Source organism: Corvus cornix, chromosome 1A (genome assembly GCF_000738735.6).
Source record: "Corvus cornix cornix isolate S_Up_H32 chromosome 1A, ASM73873v5, whole genome shotgun sequence".
Classification (NCBI taxonomy): domain Eukaryota; kingdom Metazoa; phylum Chordata; class Aves; order Passeriformes; family Corvidae; genus Corvus; species Corvus cornix.
This window is the reverse complement of record NC_047057.1, coordinates 20,209,516-20,227,868: the sequence shown is the minus strand read 5'-3', so window position 1 is coordinate 20,227,868 and position 18,353 is coordinate 20,209,516. Positions and strand designations below refer to the sequence as shown.

Below are 18,353 nucleotides of genomic sequence, written 5' to 3'. Positions count from 1 at the left end.
CCAAGTCAGGAGACATAACATTTAATAATCAGCTGCATGTGAAGACCCATTGACTTGATGAAGTACTCTACGGAGTGAAAAAGTCTTACAGAACATCCATCACAGGTATAGTAACAAAGAGGACAGTCCCTATCTGTATGTTTTAAATTCTTTGGAGAGGTTCATTAACACGATAGATATATATGTGATTTTCTCTTTCTCTTTGCATAGTTGTTTCCAACCTCACGCAATGGTGGGAATTAGAAGATGTGAAGATTGTAGATTGGCATTTATTTCTTTGATTTGTAAGCGTTTATAAGGCAATAGTACATATATTCACTAAGCTACTGCTTTCCAAATTCTCCATTGATTTCTCTTCTGTTATTTCAAAGTCACCTTTATTGAGATATGCATCTGCTACATTCCCCTGTCAGAGACAGGATACTAGGCTGCATAGACTTTCAGCTTAATCCAGTCTAGCTGTCATAAAGTCTTACAAACTGTAAGTTCCAGAAATGAAAAGGATCAAAATTATTAGTGGACACTGAAAAATATAATACAATCATACAAAATAATTAGTATCAGGACTCCTTTACTTTACAAACATATAAAATGCACTTACTTTGAGGGTGAGAAGAGGGAAAAAATCCTTTCATTAGAAAATATAATCACAAAGCTTTGAACAGATAAATTCACACACTGCAGAGTACACACACACACACGCATGCAGGCAGGCATGCACGTATGTACACACACAGGTGCACACATACACGCATACATACACACATGCTTAGAGTTTACACTGCATTCTTCTGATGCCATGATTATTATTTTATTTGTACACCCACCTTTACTGAACATTCTAAACAAACAATAGACAACAGTGTAAGGACTTTTCCTTAAAACTGCAACAAAACAAGTCTCAACATTTGCAAAACATTCCTTTATTATTAGAAATAAATTATTTTGTATAAAAATTAGCATGCGTTGACCATTGCATTTATTTTAGCATAACCCAGGACTTCAGTCAGCCGTCACAAGAAACAAACTCATCTTCTTTTACGAGTTGAACAATGTAGGACAGGAAAGGAAATTGTCACAATCACAAAAAAGTACTTACAAATATAACATCAGACATGATTTATTTCAACAGCATTTTTTTTTCACAAGCTAACATTTGTTTTCCTTTTGTGATTTGCTTCCTTTAGTGAGTGAACAGTTCAGAAGCTTGACACTCTGTCTCTATGTTATAAAACTGGACTTTTCCTTCCCCTGTCTCTTTTTGCCTTTTGCTCTTGTTTAATCCTTGTTCTTTAGGAGACTGACTATCGATTTGAATGTAGTCTACTGATATTTTCAAGACTGAATTCTGGTGGTGGTAAAGTCTATGTTTGCAAGATCCAGTCCTGCAGATCTTCCAGTGAATTTCATCCCTGCTCAGTTTGCCTGATTGCTGTAACTGACATAAGTTGTCTTGGTAGAGGAGGCTGTAAATCAAAAAAACCAAAAACAAACAACAAAAAAAACAAAGTTCAGGATTTTTAGACTCAAGAGAGGAGGAAAAAAAACCATATTTAGCATTTGAACTCAGACAGTGCCCTACTATATTTCCAAACAATATGGTCCATGTTCATGGAATAAAGAATGTTTAAGGATGTATATAAGCAGTGAGTAAACTGGATCCCAAGTTCTGGGTTCTTCATGACCACTTATTTTGTTTATGACTAGGGAAAGCAGAGGTCAATAGAAGGGAACAATGATGAGTGGTTTCAGCATACCCACAACAGAATTTCAACATCTGGTATTATTACGTCTGAATTCGATATAAACATTTTTTAGTTTAGAGATTGGATTTTTCTTTCTCTTCTACTCGTTGAAGACAACTTTTCAGCTAGTGGCGGTTTGTCCATCTAGAAGGAGACTTATGCTCCTTGAAAGGAACAAAGCCTAACATAGGAAACACCTCTCCAAATCAGAGAAAAGGAGTAGATAGTCCCTACAGAACATATTATCTGGAGAAAATTATGCTCTCCTTATGTTGATGGCCAGCTGATCATATTTCCTTTTGATCAAAGCTGACACTCCTTGTTCAGAATGAGACAATATGCTGAGAGAATTAAACAGCTCTACTATTACAAAAGTGAACAACTATGAATCTTTTATGAAAGTTTGTTTCAGGTTCTAGCCCTCACATCTTTGCTATTAAAAAAATATAAAAAATATGCTATAAAAATATGACTCAAGTCATATCACTCAAGGTTAATGTAATGGTTGGAGGAGGGAAGTGGTGACATCCGGTCTCGTAGTTAGTTCTCTAATTTTAAATCAATTGGGTACATGGAAAATCAGACTGCTGAGGGACTGAATATCTTTTCTTCTCTATAACAAGGTCTATGTTACAATGCACAAAGAGGAATTTGACTTTCTAAATATGTTTTATATTCTGTCTGCTACAGATATGTTCTGCTTATGATAGTGAAGATTGCAGTTGGCAAGATGAAAATAACAGGATAGCAAAAATGTTGCCTGGTCTATAGATTCAAATTTTCTATTTCCATACCTTTATTCAATCTCTTTCTTTTTTTATATATAGTCTGGTGAGAACTGCTGAGATAGAAAGGAAAAGCATTCTTCATGCTAACTCCTAAATTCAGCCCAACAATCTGATGATTTGTGAAGAACAGACTACAGAAACTGAGAAATGACAGTTTCTCTCCTCTGCATCAAAAATTAAACTAAATAAAGGATCACTAAAACTGATGCAAATTAATAGTGGTTAGTATAAATAATTAAGTTTACTTCTTGATTTTTTGTCATGTTTTAGATTTTCTGAGCAATTTGAATCTAATACTGCATTTGCCATTTTTTAAAGACACAACAGAACCAGACCAGTTTAATTCATCTATTACTGTAATGTTTTCCCCTAAGAATGTATATATAAGAATAAATAATCAAAAAAAGCTGAAAAATGTAATATTTCTTACTTTCATTTGCACAGGTAGCTCCAGCACCTCGTGTCTGGAAAAAGCTAATTCATGAAAGGACTGCTTTTGGCACACAAAGCAAGTCTTTCTCATAGTTGATTACAACATTTGAGCACCAACATGAAATAGCTTTATTTGCATGCATTGGGACACTTGAAGCAAATATAGCCTCATTTACATCTTTCAGATCTTTCAGATGGGATGTACTGCTCCTGTCTGAACTCTCTCATGCTCCCACAGCTGGATTTCTGAGAGGATTCTATTTTTTCTTTTGCCCTGCTAAGTTCCTGCACAAAATAATGCAGGATTGATGAAATGGCACCAAGTTCTTCAACTATAGAAGGATATTTTTCCTAGCTAATAAATAACAGATAAATGCACATCTGCAAACTCTGCACATTTCAGAACAAAAGGACAGAAAGATCAGAGCCATTTTTCTTCCCCTTTCCCTGAAAGTAGGGTCAGATATATGATCAGGTTAAGTGAGCTTACCACATTATCCTGTATGAGCTGAGTTCTGTGATAACTTTACATATGCATGTTTTTAGCCCACAGCAATGTAACACAATCAAATTTATCACAACTCAGTAATCTGAATAATGTGAGCATGTTTGCAAGAAGCTCAAAATACAAAAATAATAGTTACTACACCTCAGCTGATATAGAGTAATTTGTTAAATTGCTGTAACTTTGTTGGGTATCTGAGAATTAAACAGTTTTGATAGGATTAATCTAGAGCTGTCAACAAACAAAAATTATCTAGTTGAGTTCTGAGTGTTGTTACTTTAAAAAATGATAGCACAGGAATTTAATGTAGGCAGTAGTTTGAAATATATTAAAACTAATCTCATCTCCAAACAATGTTTGGGTCTTTGTACTTGATAAATATTGCATGTGTCTTTATAGTTATGTGGAATAAGTCTAGAGTTCATGTTTGGGGATCTGAAAACTTCAGCAGCTGGTGTCCTTCTCTTTAAGACTGTTAGCATTTCACAATAATAACATGAACCACATTTGGCAAGCCTAGATGACCAGAAAAAGTAACGGGCTTGGCTCAAAATATTTCTGGAAATGAACATTTTTTTACAGCTGCAGTCATTACTTTGCTGTTGGAATGAAACAAAAAGAAAAAGAAGAAAATAAAGAGAATTTAAAGCAATTTATAATTATTATTATGATCTGACCCATATTCATTTAATGTACTTGTCATTGCCTTCTGCAACTGCACCTGAACAGGTTTTTTCCTGTTTCCCAGAAGCAATTTGTTTTCCACTGAATGTAGACCTACTCCCACAAATAAACCCATGAACGCAGGTGTGTGGAAGACAACATAGAATAACATGTGTTACATGGAACAGGGCAAACTAGATGGAGCAGAGCTGTCTCTGGGTGGGAAGTAAAAGGGATTACATGACTACCTCACCCTATTTCTCACCTAGTTATGAGCACTGCTGTCATTAGTAGTATTTGTGCTTGGTAAATGGGGGGCAACACTCACGGCCCACTTCTGGTACACTAGGAGTAGACTGATATTTTGCAGTCAGTTTCATATACTGTCACTGAAAAGAAAGATCTCCCTCACATGGAGTCAGTGCAAGAAAAAATTTTGTGGTGTCAAGAAGTTGTTACTAGTGACGTAGTGAAAAGGACATATACTGCATTGTGCACTTATAATTCACAGGAACCTTCAAAAGTTTTGACAATAACTATTTCAGGGAAGAGAGAAACCCATCTTGAGGTCTAGAACTCAATTACATAGGGAGAGCTTTCTGGAGTTCAAATGACTTGACTGAATTTTTGCCTATGAAGCATTATGATGGATGAAAGCCTAGTCAGGATATACTCCTAGTGAGGTCAAAATTATATAGATGTGTTACTGTTAAAATCATGTTTAGAGCACAGTAAATAAGCATTACCCTGCATACAAACACTACTGGAGAAGCAGACTGGTATCCAGTAGCATCTGTTTCTATGAATTATGCATAATCATAGCTTAAGGAATACCAAACACAGCATTTCTTAATTAGGTACAGTAGATAGACTGATCAGATACCCAAGACTTTATTAACACTCTTTCTCACCCTACTGTGAAAACCCTCCTTTATCCTCTCCTCAGAAGTTTGTCATTTTGCACACTCGGCAAAATCCACCTCTCTTTTCCTTCTCTTTTGGAGACTTGTGAAGACTTGCAAAATTACTGAGTCTTTCACATTTCTATTCTGTTATTCGATCCATAAAGAATTTCTATGCCTTTCTTGTTTGTCCTTTGTTACATGTCACAATCTGAAGCTGTATAAACCCATAGTTCACTCTAGCAGTTTTACACATTTTGAACGGTCATGAGTTTTTCCAGTGAAACAGTTTGTACTCAGTATTCTCCATGCATCAGCAACTATAGTATGGTAAACTTATGGGCTACTTTTAAATAGTCTTCAATCTTGCAAACTCTGATAGAGTTCAGTGGGGGTTGCATTTTTCAGAAATAAGTACAATATTTTAATGCAAACTTGGTACTGCCTCGTTTCAGTGTGCTTAAACAAAATAGTACTATTTAATCACCCAACGCTATCATCAAAAAGTAATAAAAATTAAAAATAAACCATGCTGTTTGCAGTAAAATGACTGAGAAACTTAGCTGTTACAGCTGCTGCCCATCTAATGTGACATCTAACTTCTCAATAGAAAACAATTCTCCATTGCTAAGCACTGGGGTAAGGTTAATGTCTCTGCTCGTATTTGATTATTATTGTTACTATGAAGTCCAGTTGATGATATGTTATGTGGTGGAATGGAAGCTGTAACCTCTGTTGTCTTCTATACCAGAGCAACTTAGAAATGTAGCAAGATTCAAGAACTTTCCTGACATGGGAAAGAATTTTTTTCCCATTACAAACCTACGATATATCAGAACATGTAATGATTAAGCTTCATATGAATTTTCACGATATTGTACCAAGATGAGTAAGACCACAACAAAAACCTGGATGGCAAGCGTTATTCTGGGAAGTGTTAGTCATGAGTTGTGATAAAAGAACAATCCAACAAATATTAAGGTAAAAAGATAAAAACCATTCTTTTCACTTCCTTATCTGACTTCAAAATAAAAACAATGTTAGCTGTTTTCATTATAGATTTTTTCAACAGCCTTTGAGTTTTGAATATACAATGATGACCATAAATACACCTCATGAACTGTCAGGACATACCACTGGCACAGCAATGTACAACACATCAAAATAGCACTAGCTAAAACAAATAATTTTTAAAAGATGTGGCTTTTCAAAATCTGCTTGTGCTTTTTTTTTTTTCCTACTAGCCTCCTGCGAAAATCAATTTCTTGGAAACAACTCTAGACATTCCTGAATTCAGCAGTACATGTCTGACACATCTCTGGATTCATGCAGAACAAGCAACAAAAATAATTAGGTTTTTTATTAAAAGAAAGTGCATTCTTGTGAACGTACATCTATTAAGATGTGCTGCCACTCTTGACCAAGTCTACAGATGACTTACTGTTGGTTTCAAGACTTTCACAGAGTTCAGTCTTGACTTCGCCATTTGGTCTGTCGTTTCCTTTTTGTGTCAGTTTGCTTTGCATTGTAGCAGCTGTCACTACAGCCTTGAAGCTCCGCTTCCGTTTTTGAACATTCTGCTCTGGATGAAAAATGATAATATAAACCTTGGGCATGTAGAGCATGCCCAGAGACACAGAAGCACTTAAACTCATGGAGATAGTAAGTGTTGTTGTCTGGATGTACATCTGGGGAAGGAAAGAAACAACAACATAAAAGTCATTGTTATATTGATTTAATATAAGAAGGAAAACAAAGAAATTATCTTAAAAGTACTATCTGGAAAGGGAACATACATCAAAAGGACCCTTGGCTTTGGTTGCTTTTAATTATAGCTAAGTATGGCTGTTTCCTGTTGGATTTGTAACCTTAAGAGTAGGCAGTTGAAACAACCCAATATTCATGAAATTTCATTCTCATAAAAGTATCAAAGATGCTGCAGAAAACACATTTTTAGAAAAAAACCAGTATGCCTGGACAAGAAAATAGGAACAATAGAGATACCCTTGTGTCATCTATTTTAACAGACAGAAGCCTCTACACCAATATGCCATATGGTGATTCAACAGTGTGCAGCATGGCTCAACTGACAGTAGCATAATGAAGAATCTAATGAAATCTTTTATATCGTCTGTGAGTTTCAAGCTGGGGAAAAAAAAAGTTTTCCATAGTGGTGCTTGAATACTCCTGTGTGTTGGAGGATTGGTTTTTTGTTTGGTTTTTTTGTTTGTTTTCCATCCTACTTTTGAATTCTAATCACAATTCTCCATTGGCACACCATAAAGTTATTAATATGTCATGGTCCTAACTAAGAAATCAGAAAATTGTGGAACCATGAAATTACCTCACAGAAGACATCAGTTCCCCATAGTTACAAAGGAAAAATCTGGCATTTCAGAGCAAGTCTGTCTATTTTTTGTTATCACCTACAAAAAGAAGGGAACTCTGGTCTTCCATAATACCATAAAAGAAAATTACAATGATCACTCCATAAGAACAGCAGACCGAAGTTTCTATTTGAAGAAGTATTCAGCTAGTATATTAGCAATACCAATTGTAGTTCTGCTCAACATTTATTTTTTCTTAGGAAATTATTTTTTATTAGCCATATTATGAACAAAAAATTACTTTACAGTTCTGTGTTAAGTAGGAAATCTCTCAGTAATCCTTGCTATAATGAAAAAGATACTGAAGTAAAACATCCTCAGTGCCTTGGCAGACAATTCAGTGACATTATTGTCAGGCATGATTTTAAGCACTGGCCAACACCATCACATTAACCTGAAGATAAGGTGGTAAGTCTGTCTGCAATGTCAGCTTCAGATCATCATTTTTTATGAAGTGCCCTTGGGTGACTTGGCCCTTGGCAGAAAAGTAGAGATATAATAAACTGTTGTGCACTATTATAGTTGAACATTTTTAATGCCTTTCAGCCTACAAAGTTTTTCCATTAGATACTTTCTCCTTAGAGATCACAAATAAACTGTGCTCTCTCACTTAAAGCAATCTTAGGTAAGAAAAAAACACGGGTTCTCAACCACCTAATAAAGTAACTGTATAAATGAACAGAAATACAAATACTATGCCAAATACTACATAAAAGGAAGGATAGTCCAATCTACTCTTCAAGAAAACACTAACAATTCTTCAAAATCTGTAAAGACTTCAACCGGCTTTCAGGGACAGCACCAGACTGAAAAGACAATCAGGACTGTCTTTCTGTTGTACTGAGGAAAGTTATAGGAGCAACACCTTCCTTCATTTCAATCATACATCAATTCAATACTTGAGGAAATAATATACTCTTTTCTCACACCAGTGAAATAATTCCATTCCTTTCAATCTCCAAAATGACAGTGGTGTGCCTGAAAGCAGAGCTATATTGTGCATGAACATTTCTAATGAAAACATTACATGGTCACATTAATAAACAGTTTTTTCCAGACTTCTGTGGAAGGACCTCTGTGCAGATGCATGTTCACATGCAGACAGCACCAACACATCTGTTTCTCCCTGAACCAAATTGACTGATCGCCAAACAAACTGGTACAGCAGTGGCTTTTAGGGTTAAGCATTGCTCTAAGTGGCGTTCAAAAGCAAAAGTATTTTGGTTCCTAAGGATGAATATATTTCCTAATGGGATTTTCAAAACTGAAATCATTGCAAGCAATACATTTCAAAAACTGTATTGTGTATGAAAGTTCCATTAAACACAAAAATTCTTTTTGAAGCCTTAACATTTTTTAAAATCCAAGTCATAGCAGTTAAGTGCCTACCTAAGCCTCACCCATGCATTCTGTAACAATGCCTGGCATTTAAATATGTTTCGGAGTTTTTATTTCTTATCAACTACACAAGTTCTAAGACTTTCTCTCCTGGTTCAGTGTAAGAGTGGCATGATAAAAAGGATAAAGCTCTGAATCTTATAGGATAAAATACATGCATTAATTTAATAGTAACATTAACAAATCTATACATTATAGTAGATCTCAATGATCTTTTTTTGCAATAAGAGGTGCCACTGTGCCAAGATCTTATAAATACTAAAGAGGTTTCTCTTAGTATATCAACGACAGCTTGAAGGTTTGCAATCAACTAATCTTCATAAACAAAACAACTCTAAATCTCATCATACACTGAAATAATAAGAGCCCATGGATTTCAACACAGGTATTTTTCATTAGATATGTCATTACATCTAATCTATTTTCTGTGGATTTAATTAATGACCAGCACAACAGCCTATTTTGAAAAATCCAAATCACAGTTTCATGTTGCCGATTACAGTTCATATGCAATGGGGTTTATTTCTAATGATTGCTCTGTTTCTGAACCATCACTGTAATTATTGAAATATTAACAGTTTTCAAATTGTGAATATAGTCTTTAAAGGGCTTCAGACTCTGGAATCTTGTTTTTCTTGGATCACCCATACTACTTACTCTTTAATGAAGCCAATTAGAAAGAAGGGCTTAAAGACACTTACAAGACCTTGAGAGAAAGGCTTTGAACATATATTAATGTACACATCGCGTGTGCGCGTACCTCAGTCTGACTTCATAGGCTAATGCAATTGCATACTCAGCTGGAGGCTGAGTTGTCCATGACAGTCTGAGTCTGATTCCTTTTCCTACTGTAATCATAGAATAGTTAGGGTTGGAAGTGACTTTTAAAGGTCCTCTAGTTCAGCCCCCCTGCAGTAAGCAGGGATATCTTCAACTAGATCAGGTTACTAAGAGCACCAGACAACCTGACCTTGAATGTTTCCAGGCATGGGGCATGTACCACATCTCTGGTTAAACTGTTCCAGTGCTTCACCACCCTCACCATAAAAAAATCCTTAATACTAGTCTGAATTAACCCTCTTTTAGTTTAAAACCATTACCCTTTGTCCTATTGAAACAAGCTCTACTACTTTTTTAAGTGGTGATTTGCAGGCTGAGAGTCTGTTCACAGGACAGGAATGTCTCTTGCATTTAATTTTTCCTGTCTTTGGAATCCCCATTCTTGCAGCCCGATGAAGCCCAAGTCTAGCAAACAGGATACCACACACTTGGCTTGACTTTTGTCTGACTCTTACCTTGTTTTATTCCTGACAAGGGGACAATGATGTTTTATGGCTGTACATTCTGGGTACTTTTATTATTCTGGGAACATAACTACCTGTAACTTTTACAGAATTAGCTGCTCTAAAAATCAAGGAGCAACAAAAGTAGTTCAGTTTAATAAGATATGAAGTCTGAATAATTTTTCATGTGTTTCACAGTGGTAGCTCACTCAAACTTAGAGGAGAATAAAGGTCCCTTTTTTACTATGATTCATAGTTACACAGAAATGAATTTCAGCACTCCTCACACTAAAATCCCTTCTGAACTACAAACTTTTTGTCCAATAATGCCTTTCATAAATGTAACAAAGACTGCTATATCTATTCTCCTTGTTCTTGACAGTCAGAGGATATGTCAGAAAACGAAAATCATGGTAGCACAAGAAAAAAAACCCTTTAAACTACAGGAAAAACTTGAGGTCTAAATAACTTTCTGTCTCCATCCTTCACCTCAGCCCCACCCCAGAACTGATACAAGACTTCTTATGCACAATTTTAACCTCCACAATAGAAAAAAGATTCCTCACAATAGATAGTCTCTCATATGAAAGATTTAGATCCCCACTCAGACACATGATCTCTCTATCCCACAGGTGACCTGGACCCTTTCCTCATCAGAAGGATCCTACAAGTTTGGTAATACAGCCTTCAGATTATCCTAACTCAGCAGCTAAAATACATAATGGCCATTGATTCTAGGACTATGTATCTCATATCTTTCTACTTTGAAACTTAAAATATTACATAGGAAAGACTGGGCCAATGAAACACACTATTTTAGTAAAGCCAGATACTCTGATGAGTTCTTGAGTTTGAAAGTACTTAAACTGAATTGCCTTCTTGGTAACCTGAAAAATTTCTATGCATCAAAGCAAGTGTGTGCACTGAATTGTCCCAGTGCAGGCAGCTGAATGACTGCCTCTCAGCTAGGCTTTCCTGCTTGGAAATAAAATATCCCCCAAGTCCCCTGTAGTGTCTCATCAGTTTGGTGCTTGCTGAGGCTTAGTTCAACACAAAGCAACTACTTTCACTAAGGGAAAAAAATCGTGGTAATGTCACAACCTTGTCCAGATTGCTTCCTTGTTTTGAGTCCTCCCCTATTTTTACATGTAAGATAATAGTCAGGGTCTCTCCAGAATTGTTGATTTGCTCATGCTATTTATTTTTCTCTTCTCAGTTTTAATAAGTCAAATACAGTCAAACAGACTCCTACCCAGTCTGTTCCCTAATCTGGTTTTAATAGTATATCCTGGAAAGGCGGAACATATGGCTATTGTGATGCCTTGAGTAAATTGAATCTGTTTACCACTTTGGCACAAGTTCTCTAATTCCTGGTAGTTGTAAGAACACAGATGAAAAAGTCCAGCAGTGAGTGAAGTGCTAAACCACAGAGGGAAGTCTTGGTACATCTCAGACTATGAGTGTGCCTAGCATAGATTCAACTCAGCTACTTGCAGTCCAAAGAGAAGTGGATGCTTGAAGAGACACAGCTGGTCTAATGACTTTCAATGGCTAATTCTATACAATTTGCCCTTTAGAGGCCTCTTTCTCCACAGGATAGAGCAATAGCCTTAGTATCAAACACTGGAGTTTGAACCGTCCTGCTGAGACAGATAAATACAGGCACTCTTGAATATGTCCCACATCGCTGGTAACAGAGCAGAAGATTGAATTATGATTTAATTTTTCCTTTATCCTTGTTATCAAATTCTTTATATCTCTTATGTGAATCTTCTCAGCTGCTTCAGCCACTTCCATATTTTAAGGCCAGAACCGCAGCAAGCTTCGTTTCCCAATAGTTTTACTTGATCTCATTCCCTCCTTCCACTCTTTCCTTCATTCTCAGCTGCTAGAAGCCTTTACCAGATCACTTCTGTCCAGGAGATAAACAATACATCATAAAATGAAGATACATATCACCTATCTACAGGCATCCCTCATATTGGGAAAGACAGCAAAATGTGCCTTCTTTCTTTGTGGTGGAGACAACATGAGTCTTTTTATTCCCAGGAAAACACTGAAAGCATTCATAGCCATCTTCCCTGTGCTGCAGAATGTAGAAGGTTTAGGAAAAAGACAGACCTTTTCTTCTTTTAAAGTAATGAACATGCCATACACTACAATTACTTTTGTGTGTGCTGCTGCTTGCTGAAGAGTTGACTGGCTGACAAAAATTGTTTCACAGTCATGTTCACAAATTAGAAAGAAACACCATGCAATGGATTCCACACCAAAGCAACGAGAAAAATACTAGATACAGGTAAATAGATATGAAATACATTTGAAACCAGGAGAATGTAAACAGGGAGGCAACAATGCTGGCAAGGTGCCAATAACTGACCAAAGGATTCATGCTTCTCTGCAGAACCCCATAAGCTGACACCTACAGTTTTTTATTGCTTTCAGTGCAAAACGCACTTTTCTATCTTGACCTGTGGGAAGAAAATTTTTTGAAGGAAAACAGGTACAAGTCAGTCATTGTTTAGCTCATATAACAAGCTTATTTTCCAGGTATAAGATAAACCTCACTGTATGAGTCTTCTTCAAACATTTGTTCAGTTAGAAAACGTGGGAAGCTACATTACTTATATATTTTTTAGCCTTTTAAAAACATTCCTTACCAAACTAGCAATTAAAACGAGGCTTAAAGAAGAAATGTGAAAGCCTTCTCACAAACATGAAAGTACAACATTCATTAGATTATTATCTCAAGAAGTAAATGTAGGCTATGATTCTTCACACAGCAGAAGAAAACAAGTGCTGAAAAAGCATATAATCTTTATTTTTATTCTTAAATTTCTGTTGCTTCCAGAAAGTTATGAGAAAGGAAAGCTCTAATAACAGATTTCAAATTAAATGTGTTCCACATTTAAAAAGTATGAACTTCCATTAAAGCTTGGATGTGAGAGGAGCTATAAAAGCTTGGAGGAGTCTTAGCGGAACATGTATATAAGTGCATTTCAGAAACTGAATTATGGTGACTAGTTCAATTCAGATTTTTCACTTAACTCTAATTTTGACCTTACCTGCAATATTTATAAGTATTCCCTTTCTACCCATAAATTATTTTATTCAAAGAAAGGAATTGCCTTACTAGGTCTTTTTTTATCATTGTATTTATTATTTTAAGGTAAATAGATACAGAGAACTTAGAGATGAGAACTGCAAAGTTTGCATTGCATAGCCTTCCTTCCAAAGTTTTATTTCACCTCAGGTCTAAAGCTAACCTTAGTTCACCCAAACATTTCCCAGTGATTTCTCAATACCTGATTTTAGCACAAAACTACACTAGGACAGTTTTGTCCCAAACAAAGGGGAGGGGAGAGGAGGGAAAGGTTCAAGGAGATTTTATTGTGGCCTTTCAGTATATAAAAGTGGGGGGGTTGGGGGGAGAGTGGGTAAGAGAGACAGAGAGAGACTTTTTACCAAGGCCTGTAGTGACAGGAAAAGGGAAATAGTATTACCCTGAAAGAAGGTAGATTTAGACTGAAAATAAGGAAGAAATTTTTTGCAGTGAGGGTGAGACACTGGCACAGGTTGCCCAGAGAAGTTGTAACTGTCCAAGTTAACTGTGTTCCAAGACCAGGCTGGATGGGGGGGCCCTGAGCAACCTGGCCTAGTGAAATATCTCCTTGCCCATGGCAGGGGGGTTGGAACTAGATGATCTTTAAAGGTGCTTTCCAACCCAAACTTTTCTATGATTCCATGATTCATAGCAACATGGCACTTTCTTAACATGGCAGACAATAATGTCAGTTGTCATTTCTGTTGGCAAATGTAATCTCTTATCAAAACATTCTAGAAAACCAGATTTTTTTATTGGTTTAATTCCTTGTTTTTCCTTCTCTTCCCTTTGCTTGTTTCAATATGCCAGTTTCAGATGCTTTAGCTCCTCCAAAACTGCTAATTTCAAAAAGCATTCTGTTGATGTGCAACCCCTGTAGACAGTTTTACAGATAACATCACACAGCATTGGCATCAGAAATTATGTTGGTTTTTGGTAAAAGCTGGAGAAGATTAGACAAACAAGTGTTGTATTATCAAACATTCTACTCATTGGAAATAAGCAACATTATTGAAGGGAAAGAAATGTTCAGCTTTACTTCATCTGCAACATTTACTGCATTTTATACTAAACTAGTAATAAACTAAAGTCTGATTCTTCACTGTGTTCCATCCTCAGGATATACATATCATGGAAAATCCTAAGTACTGCCTTGCAGACTTTCAAAGTAATTTAAAATATCAGTATGTAAATTGATTTTTTTTCCTCTCCTAAAGTCTCATAATATAATTAATTTTTTCTTCTCCTATATCACACTATCATATAGCTAGCATATACCACAGCACAAAATTTATTGCAGTATTATGGTTTTTAAAGTCCATGTGAGTCTTACCTTTCATCAACCTTACTACAAATAGAGCCACAGTTTTCAGTAATTGACCAAAGACTAATTTCTATTATGTCTCTTGTAATGTGCATGTCAGTCCTGATAGTCAGGAAAACTGAGCTCCAAAAGGTCAAATAGAAATTTAACACTAATTTTTTGTACAGATAAACTAAAATACCTCCAAACACAAGTAAAAAAAAAAAAAAAAACCACCATAAAAACATATTGGAAAAAGACTGTGCTGCATGGAAAAACTGAGGAATGAGATTAATTAAATTAATTCTTATTTATACATTAATTGAATCTTCAACATAATGTACAAGTAGGATTTTTATGGTATGTTGTGTTACATTTATGATCTTCTTATTGACAAAATGTTAAGCAAAGAATTTGTTTGTCTAATTAAAATCTTAACAGCCTACGCAAAATCATAACAAATCTTATTATTAATCCAGTTACAATTATCCTAGCTTTTACTTTTCAAATTATTATTACAGGAAAATCTCATTAATAATGTAGCTAAATCTGTATATACATAAACTTTTGAGTATCAATCCCTTTTCTCCAGTGAAACACACCCAGTCCCTGCTCCTCTGGTTCCTAAGGCCAACAGATTCAGCCTTCCGCAAGATAAATAGAAGGAAGAGAAAATTGTGTTAAAAAGCCAGTATCCCAAGTCCTTGATGTTGATGTCTGGTATTCCTTCCTTCTTAGCTTTGGGTCAGGCTGAGGTTGTATTTACACATTTTCTAACACTGTGCCCTTATTTCCTCTTTTTTAAAAATGAGATCTCCTCTAAATTATCTCCACCAATTAACTGCTTATTGATTGAAATTAAGTCCCAGTTACTTTGTTACTGAGTCGTTTTACAGGTTTGTTAGATCTTTACCATGTACAGTATTCAGAGACCTAAGCTGAAACAAGTTTGGCAGCACTCCCCACTGCTGGACAATTGTTACCACAGCCATCACAAGCTCAAGATACTAAAAAAAATATATTCCAAAAGCCCATATTGACAGGTCAATATAAAGCCTGCAGCCTTTTTCTATTAACAACACACCCCCCCCATACATATTTATTAAGCAATATCTGGGTATTCTATAAAGGCTTATTTCCAACTTTATTTGATAAAAAATACTCCTTTATTATAAGATTTCCAAAGAGCCTTCAAATTACTTTCATATTACTTTCAAATACAGCAAAATTAAAATTCTCTTTTGTCAAATACATTCTAACTTGCACAACCTATCTAGATGAGATACAGTATCATTTAGAGGACAATTTTACTTTTGCACTTTTATCACTTTCACAAAACTTTATTTTCTATAAGTGGTTTATTATTAATTAGGTCTTCAGGTATCTACTTTGAATGCAGATTGAATTTACCCTAAAGCTAAAAAACTAGCAAATGTGGCAGGTGGACTATTTAAAATAAATTCATGTCAATTCAAACATTTTCAATTACAGTCCCTTTGAAAACATGGGAGCTGCATTTCAGAACACTTTACACTCAAGGACCCAGTTGACAAGCCCAAAATTGTCACTTTCATATGCATAATTGACTAGAGATGAAAAAGGGGAAGCAAGACTGCCTTATAGTGAACTAAGGAAAGACGTTGCCAATAAAAATTAAAATATATGGTCTGAATTTAATTCAAATACCAGGATTAAAATAAGAACAAAATGTTCTGCTATAACACAAAGGCCATTGATGTTGACTGACACATTCTTATAATTAGAATATATCACTGAGTAGAAATTTTTTCTTGTCCAGGTTTGAATTACATTGAGTATTAAAATTCTGGTTTTTTAAAATTAGGAATGCTTACTGAAGATCTATTACCTATGCTCATAATGCATAGAAAAAGGTTAACCCTAAGTGCTGGTTTATTAGACTATTAACTACATTTAGTTTCTTTTTTTCTGAAGTCTTTTAAATATGCATAACACCTGAGCTAAAGAGATAACTGTGGTCTAGAAACACTGTAAAATGGCCTCTAACTCTGTAATAATTAACTTGGTACTAGGTTTCATTTTAAAATGTGTTTGCTTATTATTATGCTGCTTATGTGTTGCACACATAGCTTAAGTGTCAGGGTTTAAATACCTGATAGAGACAAAAATTAAGTGAAGTACACTTGCTCAGAAGATAATTTTATTTAGCATCTTCAAGTGGGGCATAATTAAGTTACTCTGTCATACAAAATGATGGAGGTTTAAATAAGTAACAGCTGGTTACCCCAATGGCTGTACAACTGAAGGGCAGCCTTTGGCAGAAAAAGCTGTACAAACACAATCAATACATTATGCTAATGGGAACAATGTAATGAGCAAGGAAGCAGCTAAAACAGAATGACAAAAAGAAAAACAAACAATCAAACATGTCCCTGCAGCCCTTAGCAAGCGTTTCAATTGCAATTTGTGAACAGAAATCTTACAACGGCTGTACTCAAGTACTAGTCTTATCTAGAAATGTTTGCTGTGTTCATTCCTTATGTCAGAATAAATTTAATGGCAACCAGATGAATCAGCTGATGGCTGCTTCAATGAATTTACACCGTATTACTCCAAGTGGTGAACTGATCAAAACTTATAAACTAATAAAAATATTTTTTCATTAATTTTATCTCTGATATTTTAGCAAAAATAAATTAACTAAACTGCAGTATAAATTAGAGTTAAAAATCTGCACATTATAAAGCTATTTTCTCTCTGTTGCTACTAATCTCTAAAGGTCTCACTTGAGTGTTTACTTGGTGTCATTCTGATTTATTTTGTCCCATAATTGATTGTGACATGTCCCCAGTACAGATTTTCTGTTAGATTTACTCACTGCAGAAGACCATTGTGAATTCTCTAATTCACTCTGGAACAGGAAAAAACATCCACTAACCTGAAATGGATTTTAGAAGCAGACACCAGGTTCCTAGCTTCAGTGCAGAGGGTAGGTATGTTGCATGCTAAACATGATATGTTCTGTGCTACAACTAACCCACAGCCCTTTCAAAGTCCACTTTGAAAAGTGGAAAAGCAAAAGACTTTCAAAATAAGTGTTTTCAAATAAGACTTTTGACTGAACCTATGTTGCACGCTAAACATGATATGTTCTGTGCTACTCTGAGAAGCTTTAAATTTCCTCTTTGTTTACCTGGAGGATTCTTAAGGCAAAGCAGGATTCTATTGACTCACACAGAAATGTGCAATATGATCCTAGAGGACCATCTCTGTGCTATCTCAGGAGAGGATCTCTGGAGAGCAACAAGGTAGAGCAGTGATGACATATATGCCTTCCCCCTCCACCCTCTGCCTTGCCCATGAACACCATCCTTCTAACTTTTACCTTTTTTTTGCTATTTGTATGTTCAGGATTAATTGAATATAGGTTTTCTGGGTTTGGTTTTTTGGGATTTTTTTGGTGCTTTTTTTTGTTTTGTTTTTTGGTTTGTTGTTGTTGTTGTTGTTGTTTTTCAACTTAACTGCAACCTTCTCTGGTGAGGTTTCAATTAGTTTATCCCAGATAATAAAACAGTGAATACAGTGTAGTTTTACACTGTTATTATGTTATTATTGTTTATCTATTTGAACCCTCAGCAGCTACAATGTCAGTTACCTACCACAACAGGTAATACTGAATTTTTTCTAGATTCAGCATTAGAATATCTCTGATGTCACCATCCAACATTTGCTTTTCCTCTGACATTCCTACCTGTCAAGAATATTAATCCTGAAATAAAAACCCTAACATTTTAACTTTTCTGGGAGCAATGCCAGAAGATAGAAACTTACGTCTATAAGGTATGCAGCTGGAAAGGTGTATAAA

The 18,353-nt window shown here is 35.5% G+C and overlaps 1 protein-coding gene across 5 annotated transcripts in view; it reads right to left on the bottom strand.

Annotated features, from left to right (window-relative positions):
- Positions 1 to 355: 355 nt before the first annotated feature.
- Positions 356 to 18,353, bottom strand: part of GRM8 (glutamate metabotropic receptor 8) — a 322,893-nt gene continuing 304,895 nt past the window's right edge. For 4 of the 5 annotated variants that reach the window (XM_039571147.1, XM_039571146.1, XM_039571149.1 and 1 more), the window contains 2 exons: positions 6,477 to 6,723; positions 356 to 1,466 (listed from right to left, as the gene is read on the bottom strand). In XM_039571147.1, the coding sequence (XP_039427081.1) occupies positions 1,417 to 1,466; positions 6,477 to 6,723 (297 nt within the window). In that variant the 3' untranslated portion in view covers positions 356 to 1,416. Of the gene's footprint in view, positions 1,467 to 6,427; positions 6,724 to 18,353 lie in introns of all 5 variants that reach the window. The other variant, XM_039571150.1, reaches the window with a different exon arrangement.